This window comes from Pongo abelii, chromosome 23, assembly GCF_028885655.2.
Source record: "Pongo abelii isolate AG06213 chromosome 23, NHGRI_mPonAbe1-v2.0_pri, whole genome shotgun sequence".
NCBI classification, from domain to species: Eukaryota; Metazoa; Chordata; class Mammalia; order Primates; family Hominidae; genus Pongo; species Pongo abelii.
This window is the reverse complement of record NC_085929.1, coordinates 30,716,797-30,726,338: the sequence shown is the minus strand read 5'-3', so window position 1 is coordinate 30,726,338 and position 9,542 is coordinate 30,716,797. Positions and strand designations below refer to the sequence as shown.

Below are 9,542 nucleotides of genomic sequence, written 5' to 3'. Positions count from 1 at the left end.
GGCCCAATCACAGGACATCAGGAGAACACACCGTCCCTGGGAAAAGGGATTCTGCCCCAGCCATCTGCCCACCTGCCTTCAGCACCCTCAGCCGTGGCGCTCGAGTGCCCCCCATGCTACCCACACACACCTGCCTTCCTGCCCCATTAATGCTCTGTCGGGCCTTGGGCACAGACTCCAAGGGGTAGGCAGTGGCTGCTCCTCCCCAAGCCAACAGCCTGAGCTCCATGGGGACCCTAGAGCCGTAACCCTTGGACCATGACCAGCCATGCAGAGTTGGGGGCGGCAAGGGCTGGTTCCTTTTTCTCCCTCCGGCTCCTCAGGTCACAGGAAGGTCAGGCTACCAGTTTGAGCCCCCAGGGGGCTGGGGGGGAGTCTGGGCCATGCCCCAAGAGTCTCAGGTGCTTCCTCTTTGACAACAGTCCCCAGAATCCCCATTCCCCCGCACACTGCACCCCACCCGAGGAGTGGGTCTTCGACTCCCCGACCCACCACAGTCACTTTTTTCAGCCAGGATCTCATGACCCTCACAATAGCTGTTGTTGACATGTTGAATATTATTAACCCATTTTACAGAGGGGAAGCAAGGCTCAGAGAAAGTTTAAAAGGGACCCAAGGTCAGGGGCAGAAATGGGAGGCAGAGGGGAGGCACTCATCTCACACCCCACCCCTAGGGACCAAAGCCGTAGCCAACAGAGCAGTAGTAATCTGCGTCATCTTCAGGCTGCACGGGACTAATGGTGAGGACACAGGCATTGTGGGCCTCATCCTTGGCTGCCGAGAATCGATCAGGGATGTCAGCAGGCCGGTGGTGATCCTCCTCCGAGCGGTAGTAGAGGAGATATCGAGGGGCACTGCCTGCCCGCTGCTGGTACCAGGACACACCGTAGTCCCTGATGGTGACGTGCTGGGGGCTGAGCGTGCAGGAGAGTTGAGCCACTTGGCCTGGGAAGACCAGCAGTGCATCCGGCTGGGCCAGGACTGTCTGGGAGACTGAGAGACACAAACCCACTCAGCCTGAGCCCCTTCCCTCCCACCCCTGTCCTGTGAAGGTTTGGTTGGACTCCATGGAGACCCCCAGTCCCAAAGGGCTCATAGTCCAGTGCTATGGGATTAGCAATGAACGGGGTGCAGGAGGCCTGCTTCTGTGTGACTTAGGGTGCCCTATCTGGACCTCCATCGCCCTTTGTGAGCGAGGGGTTTGGAGTTAGCCCCCAAGTCCCCATTAGTGCCATATCCTCAAGGATCTGTGTTCAGTTAAAGGCCCAGAGCTCCGAAGGTTGGACTAGCCGCCTCTAGGTCCCTCTGCTACCCACCCACATTTCTCTGCAGAACTGCACCCCCCTCCCCCACTTCCCTGCCCACTTCACTTCAGCTCTTCCAAACCCTGAATACAGACTAACCACCCCCAGGAACCTCCTGGGCTGTCCCACACATCAACTCAGCCTCAGGCAACTGGCTGCAGGGACCCTCTCAGGGAGGTTAGATTGCCTCAGGCCCTGTGGGGTAGGGACCAGCCCACAATAGCTTCCCCTGTGAAAAACTAAGAAGGAGACCCAAAGTCAGAGTCTGGGGCTCTAGTGATCTGGTCATTCATGAATGAGAAAACCAAGGCCTACACAGGGAAGTGATTTGCCCCAGGTCAAGGGCAGAGCTGCCTGAAGCCAGGTCACCTCGCTACCTGAATACCCCTCCCAGACAGGTGCAGTGGCTCACGCCTGTAATCCTAGCACTTTGGGAGGCTGAGGTGGGTAGATCACCTGAGGTCAGGAGTTTGAGACCAGCCCGACCAACGTGGAGAAACCCTGTCTCTACTAAAAATACAAAATTAGCCGGGCGTCGTGGCGCATGCCTGTAATCCCAGCTACTCAGGACGCTGAGGCAGGAGAATCGCTTGAACCCGGGAGGCAGAGGTGCAGTGAGCCGAGATTGTGCCATTGCACTCCATCGTGGGCAACAAGAGGAAAACTCCGTCTCAAAAAAAAAAAAATAATAATACCCCTCCCAGGACCTGCCCTACTGTCCCCATAGATTTGCCTCCTTGCAGGGGCCTTCTGGGGCCAGTACAGTTCCCCACCCCACACCCAGGTGACTGAGGCCCAGGGAAGATTCACCTGACAGGAAGGTCCCCATCAGAAGGAAGCTGAGGCACCAGCAGGCCATGGCCAGAGGCAGGGAGGTAGGCAAGAAGTTCTGCAAGGCTATATGCTCCAGGTGCTTTGGGGCACAGGGCTGGGAAGGCCACTGGACCACAACACAGCATGCAAATCAGCCTATTGACTGAGGAAGGAGGGGAGGTGACTGGAGCCCAATGGCCAAGCCTTTTCTTCCCAAATGTCAGGGTCCTGGCACCACAAGGCCTTCCAAGAACAGGAGCCCAGAGGTCCTCATGTGCAGTTATAGCAGGTAGAAATCTACTTTTTTATTGAGGTACAACTAGCATACAGTAAAGTGCATAAATCTTATGTATATAGCTTGATGATTTTATGTATATGTATGTATGCCCACACGGATGCGTGCACGCGCACGCGCGTGCGCGCGCGCACACACACACACACACACACACACACACACACACAGGAACACACAGACCCCTGCAACCTCCACCCAGATCAGGATTTAGAAAATCTCGGCTGAGGGCGGTGGCTTACACCTGTAATCCCAGCACTTTGGGAGGCCGAGGCGGGTGGATCACTTGAGGTCAGGAGTTCGAGACCAGCTTGGCCAACATGGTGAAACCCCATCTTTTTTGTACTAAAAATACAAAAATTAGCTTGGCATGGTGGTGCACACCTGTAGTCCGAACTACTGGAGAGGCTGAGGCAGGAAAATTGCTTGAACCCGGGAGGTGGAGGTTGCAGCAAGCCAAGATTGCTCCACTGCACTTCAGCCTGGGCGACAGAGTGAGACTCCATCTCAAAAAAAAAAAAAAAAAAAAAAAAGAACACCTCCATCTCCCCTGAGGGCCCCTCAGTTAATAATGACATGCACCCTCAAGGGAATCATCATTCTGACTTCTATCACCTTAGATTAGTTTGTGCCTGCTCTAGAACTTCAACTATAAGTGGAATGATAGTGTGCCCTCTTCTGTGTCTGCTTCTTTTGTTGAACATGATGGGAGTGATCCATGTGTGTGCAGCAATATTTCATTCATGCCCATAGCTGTGTGTAATCCATTGTGTGAATGCACCGTAATCAGGTTTTCCATTCTCCTATTGTCAGACATTTGGATGCTCTCCAGTCTTTGGCCATTACAAATAAAACTTCTGTGAATGTCTCTGTCAATGTCTTTTGGTGTATTGGTGCACTCATTTGTGCTGGAGAGACACCCAGGAATGGAGCTGCCAGGCGGCAAGGAAAGAATACATTTAGCTTTACTAGGTCTGCCAGGGTTCCCGATGTGTTTGTAACAATCTGGTCTTCCACCAGCAGAGTAAGAGTTTACAGTGACTTCGCATCCTCACCAGCACTTGACATTATCACAACCTTTAATTTGCCAGGATTCCAAGTAGCTGAGGTGGTTTTGTACTTGGGTTTGAATCCCAGCTCCTGCTTTTCTTCACTGCATGACTTCAGCCAAGTTACTTCCCCCCACTGTGCCTCGGTTTTCTCATCTGGAACATGAAGTTAAGCATAATACCAGCCTGAGGATTGTGAAAATGCAAAGATGGGACCTATTTGCTCAGTGCTGGCCACAGGGGGTGGATTAACCATGTCATTTATTTTCTGTATTCCAATGCTGTGTAATCTGGGGCCTTGTTGACCATTGAGGGACTAACCCTCCCAGGGTTACCCAGTCCCTATAGATAGTAAATAACTCTTTTTTTTTTTTTTTTTTTCTGAGACGGAGTCTCACTCTGTCGCCCAGGCTGGAGTGCAGTGGCGCGATCTTGGCTCGCTGCAAGCTCTGCCTCCTGGGTTCACGCCATTCTCCTGCCTCAGCCTCCTGAGTAGCTGGGACTATAGGCGCCTGCCATTGCGCCCGGCAAATTTTTTATATTTTTAGTAGAGATGGGGTTTCACCATGTTAGCCAGGATGGTCTCGATCTCCTGACCTTGTGATCCGCCCGCCTTGGCCTCCCAAAGTGCTGGGATTACAGGTGTGAGCCACCGCGCCCAGCCGATAGTAAATAACTCTTTTTCTTTTTCTTTTTTTTTTTGAGACAGAGTCTCACTCTGTCACCCAGGCTGGAGTGCAGTGGTGCGATCTTGGCTCACTGCAAGCTCTGCCTCCCGGGTTGACGCCATTCTCCTGCCTTAGCCTCCCGAGTAGCTGGGACGATAGGTGCCTGCCACCATGCCTGGCTAATTTTTTGTATTTTTTAGTAGAGACGGGGTTTCACCATGTTAGCCAGGATGGTCTCAATCTCCTGACCTTGTGATCCGTCCACCTCGGCCTCCCAAAGTGCTGGGATTACAGGTGTGAGCCACTGTGCCCGGCCAACTGTTTTTCTTTTTTATGAGACAGAGTCTCGTTCTGTCCCCCAGGCTGGAGTGCAATAGCACCATCTCCACTCACTGCAACTTCCGCCTCCCGGGTTCAAGCGATTTTCCTGCCTCAGCCTCCCAAGTACCTGGGATTACAGGCATGCACCACCAGGCCCAGCTAATTCTTTTTGTATTTTTAGTAGAGATGGGATTTCACCATGTTGGCCAAGCTGATTTCGGTCTCCTGACGTCAAATGATCCACCTACTTCGGGCTTTCAAAGTGCTGGGATTACAAGCATGAGCCACCTCACCCAGCCATGATAGTAAATAACTTCTGAAAGCATGCTTTTCAAATGCAAGTCAACTAATCCCAACCCCCTCAACTCCCTCCTTAATCTGCTTTTATACTCCACCTGCCCTAATCTCTCCAGGGCCACGCACCAGACAACTAGGGACAGCCCGTGCCCCAGAATCCACTTTAATTATTCAGTCCTAAGCCTGCCCAGCATTGGAAACCACAATAGAGGCCCTTGCCCACAGTTCCTCCCTCTCCCTCTGCCTGCTCATCACCTGTGGTGCTTCCTGTGTTGCCCACCTTGGTGTACTCCCTGTTTTAGGAGAACTTTGAGTAACAAGCTGTCTTTTCTTTTTGTTTTCTTTTTTTTTTTTTTTTTGAGACGGAGTTTCGCTGTTTGTTGCCCAGGCTGGAGTGCAATGGTGCAATCTCAGCTCACTGCAACCTCCGCCTCCCAGGTTCAAGTGATTCTCCTGCCTCAGCCTCCCAAGTAGCTGGGATTACAGGCATGCACCGCCACGCTCGACTAATTTTTTTGTATTTTTTTTTTTAGTAGAGACAGGGTTTCACCATGTTGGTTGGTTTCACCATGTTGGTCAGGCTGGTCTCGATCTCCTGACCTCATGATCCGCTCGCCTTTGCCTCACAAAGTGCTGGGATTAAAGGCGTGAGTCACTGCGCCCGGCCACAAACTATGTTTTCAATGGCACTTCCCCCCTGCCCCTCCCCTCCCCTCCCCTTCCCTTTCTTTTCTTTTCGTTTTTCTTGAGACAGAGTCTCGCTCTGTTGCCCAGGCTGGAGTGCAGTGGTGCGATGCTCAGCTCACAACTTCTGCCTCCTGGGTTCAAGCGATTCTCTTGCCTCAGCCTCCCGCGTACCTGGGACTACAGGCACGCATCGCCATGCCCAGCTAATTTTTGTATTTTTAGTATATTTTGTATTTTTGTATATTTAGGAGACGGAGTTTCACTATGTTGACCTCGTGATCTGCCTGCCTCGCTCTCCCAAAGTGCTGGGATTACAGGCGTGAGCCACCGTGACCCGCCTTCTTTTTCTTTTTTCTTTTTTTTTTTTTTTTTTTGAGACGGAGTCTCGCTTTTTCTTTTTTCTTTGAGACAAGGTCTCATTCTGTCACCCAAGCTGAAGTACAGCGGCCTGATCATAGTTCACTGCAGCCGTGAACTCCTGGGCTCAAGCAGTCCTCCTGCCTTAGCCTCCCGAATAGCTAGGACTGCAAGTGCATGCCACCATGCCTGGCTAATTCTTTTGTTTTTGTTTAATTGATGTACTTATTTTGAGACAGAGTCTTGCTCTGTTATCCAGGCTGGAGTAGAGTGGTGTGATCATAGCTCATTTGCAGCCTCGAACTTCTGTGCTCAAGTGATGCTCCCACCTCAGGCTCTCGAGAAGCTAGGACTACAGGTGTGAGCCACCATGCCCAGCTAATTCTTTAAATTTTTTTTTTTTTTTTTTTGTAGAGACAGGGTCTTACTATGTTGCCCAGGCTGGTCTTGAATTCCCAGCCTCAAACGATCCTCCTGCTTCAGCCTCCCAAAGTGCTAGGATAACAGATATAAGCCACTGTGCCTCACAAGAGTGCACCATTTTAATCAGTTTTGTGATTATTCAGGTAAGGTAAGGCTAACATCAGAAAATAATTGTAACACCGGGCATGGTGTCTCACGCCTGTTATCCTAGCACTTTGAGATGCCAAGGCAGGAAAATCGTTTGAGGCCAGCAGTTTGAGACCAGCCTGAACAACGGAGCAAGACCCTGTCTCTACAAAAATTTTTTTTTAATTGGCCAGGCATGGTGGCTCACATCTGTAGTTTTAGCTACTCGGGAGCCTGAGGTGGGAGGATCACTTGAGCACAGGAGTTTGAGGCTGCAGTGAGCCATGTTTGTGCCACTGCACTCCAGCCTGGATGACAGAGTGAGACTCTGTCTCAAAAATAATAATAAGGCTGGGCGCAGTGGCTCATGCCTATAATCTCAGCACTTTGGGAGGCGGACGCATGGGGATCACTTGAGCTCAGGAATTTGAGACCAGCCTGGTCAACAGGGTGAAACCTTGTATCTACGAAAAATACAAAAAATTAGCCAGGCGTGGTGGTGTGCGCCTCTAATCACAGCTACTAGGGAGGCTGAGGCGGAAGAATCACTTGAACCTGGGAGGCTGCAGTGAGCTGAGATCGTGCTACTGCACTACAACCTGGGCGACAGAATGAGACTCTGTCTCAAAACAAAACAAAACAAAAACAAACAAACGAAAAACATGGGCGGGGCTAGGTGGCCCATGCCTGTAATCCCAGCACTTTGGGAGGCTGAGGTGGGCAGATCACAAGGTAAGGAGTTCGAAACCAGCCTGGCCAATATGGTGAAACCCTGTCTCTACTAAAAATACAAACAAAATTAGCTGGGCATGGTAGCGGGCGCCTGTAATCCCAGCTACTCAGGAGGTTGAGGCAGGAGAATCACTTGAACCTGGGAGGCGGAGGTTGCAGTGAGCCAAGATCGTGCCATTGCACTCCAGCCTGGCCGACAAGAATGAGACTCTGTCTCAAAAAAGAAAAAAAAAAAAACATGGCGCACTTTTTCCCGGGACAGAACCATATCTGGGAATCCACATCCCACAGAACACAGCTCAGGAGACTATAAGTGTGGGAGCCTCCAGTGCCTGAAGCCAGAATCTGGAAGGAAAGGCCACTCCAGGCCTGGAGCCTCAGCTCTGGTAGTCACCATCTGCCATCCAAGGATCTCCTCTTCAGTGCCACCAAGGAGGGAATCAAGAGACTGTATCTTGACTGTCATGAAGATACCCTGAGGAGGTGTCAAGAATGGAGTGGGACCTGGGAAGGGGCTATATAGCCTCCCCAAGGGAATTCTGGAGGCTGTGAGTTTAAAAAAGGGCACTGATTTTTGTCTTTTTTTTAAGTCAGGTTCTCACCATGTCACGCAGGCTGACGCGTAGTGGTGTGATTTTAATTAATTTCTGCCTTGAACTGGGCTCAAGTGATCTTGAGTGAGCCACCACGCCCAGCTAATGTTTTTATTTTTACAGAGATGAGGCCTTGCTATGTTGCCCCGGCTGGGCAGATCTCAGCTTCCAATGATCTGCCTGCCTCGGCCTCCCAAGGTGTTGGGATTACAGGGATTACAGGCATGAGCCACTGCGTCCGGCCATCCCATGTTTAAATAAGCTTGGGAAGTGCTGCCTGTTTCTGCAATACTGACTGGAGTGCTTGCTACATCACAGTGCTGAGCACAGAAACAGCTCTTTAAAATTTATCACACTTAATCGTCACCACAGCCCTGCTAAGTCATGGGTCATACCCCCCTTTTACAGATGGAAACACCAAGGCAGTCCAAAGGAAAGTGTTTATCCAGAGCCAGAGCCTGACAATGGCAGGCTTCATGGAAGACTCAGATTTCCTCCACCCTCACTGTCCAGAACTCTGCCTGCAAAAGGCAGGACACAGCTGAATCCTGGGGGCTGGGAGCACTTCTAAAACCTTGGGGATAAGGGAGCTGGGGAAAGGGAGGTGTTGCTCCAGGCATCCACCTGGTGCCCTGGCTGGAGAGGTCTGGTGGGGGTCATGGGGTGAGGGCAGGAGACAGAAGTGGAGAGACAGAGACAGAGGGGAGGCAGTAAGCAGGAAGGAAAGAGAAAGGATAATGAAAAGAGACATGGAGAAAAAAAGTCAAAGAAAGGATGAACATGGAGAGGCAAAAAAACAATGTGAGGCCGGGATCTGTGTCTTGCACCTGTAATTCCAGCACTTTGGGAGGCCAAGGTAAGAGGATTGCTTGACTCCAGGAGTTCAAGACCAGTCTAGGCAACATAGTGAGACTCTGTCTCTACAAAATTAAAAAGAAAAAAATTTCAACAGGCATGGTGGCGTGCATCTATAGTCCCAGCTACTCAGGAGGCTGAAGTGGGAGGATTGCTTGAGCCCGGGAGGCCGAAGTTGCAGTGAGCTGTGATTGTGCCACTGCACTGCAGCCTGGGCAACAGAGTAAAACCCTGTTTCAAAAAAAGAGAGAACAGAAAAGAAAGAAAAGAAGAAAGGAAGGAGGGAAAAGAAAGAAAAAGAGAGAAAGAAAAAGGAAGGAAGGAAGGAAGGAAGGGCGAAAGAGCGAAAGAGCGAGAAAGCAAGCCAGCCAGCCAGGCGCAGTGGCTCACGCCTGTAATCCCAGCACTTTGGGAGACCGAGGGGGGCGGATCACCTGAGGTTGGGAGTTTGAGACCAGCCTGGCCAACATGGAGAAACCCTGTCTCTACTAAAAATAAAAAATTAGCCAGATGTGGTGGCACATGCCTGTAATCCCAGCTACTTGGGAGGCTGGGGCAGGAGAATCGCTTGAACCCAGAAGGCGGAGATTGCGGTGAGCCGTGATTGCACCATTGTACTCCAGCCTGGGCAACAAGAGCAAAACTCTGTCAAAAAAAGAAAGGAAGGAAGGAAGGGAAGGAGGGAGGAAGAGAAAGAGAAAGGCGAGGGGAGGGGAGGGGAGAGGAGAGGAGGGGAGAGAGAATGTGAAACCTAGACAGAAAGAAAAGGAAGACAGACAGGAGGGGAATAAGAAGGGGAGAGACTGGGAGAAGCAGACAAATACAAAAGACATGAAATAGCCAGGCACGGTGGCTCATTCCTATAATCCCAGCACTTTGAGAGGCCGAGGCAGGTGGATCACCTGAGGTCAGGAGTTCGAGACCAGCCTGGCCTTCCTCGTCTCTACTAAAAATACAAAAAATTAGCCAGGGGTGGTGGCTGGCGCCTGTAATACCAGCTACTCCGGAGGTTGAGGCAGGAGAAT

The 9,542-nt window shown here is 51.1% G+C and overlaps 1 protein-coding gene across 1 annotated transcript; it reads right to left on the bottom strand.

Moving 5' to 3' along the window:
- Positions 1 to 539: 539 nt before the first annotated feature.
- Positions 540 to 2,222, bottom strand: VPREB3 (V-set pre-B cell surrogate light chain 3). The gene is made up of 2 exons (XM_024240214.3): positions 2,115 to 2,222; positions 540 to 993 (listed from the first exon to the last, which is right to left on the bottom strand). Exons 1-2 carry the CDS (start codon positions 2,161 to 2,163, stop codon positions 671 to 673), a joined length of 372 nt encoding a protein of 123 aa, XP_024095982.2. The 5' UTR covers positions 2,164 to 2,222; the 3' UTR covers positions 540 to 670.
- Between the last annotated feature and the right edge of the window lie 7,320 nt (positions 2,223 to 9,542).

Excerpts from the sequence above, each read along its gene's own strand:
- VPREB3 (XM_024240214.3), bottom strand. The coding sequence starts at position 2,163 with ATGGCCTGCTGGTGCCTCAGCTTCCTTCTGATGGGGACCTTCCTGTCA. Across the intron at positions 994-2,114 it reads GATGGGGACCTTCCTGTCAG|TCTCCCAGACAGTCCTGGCC; the intron begins GTGAATCTTCCC and ends TGTGTCTCTCAG.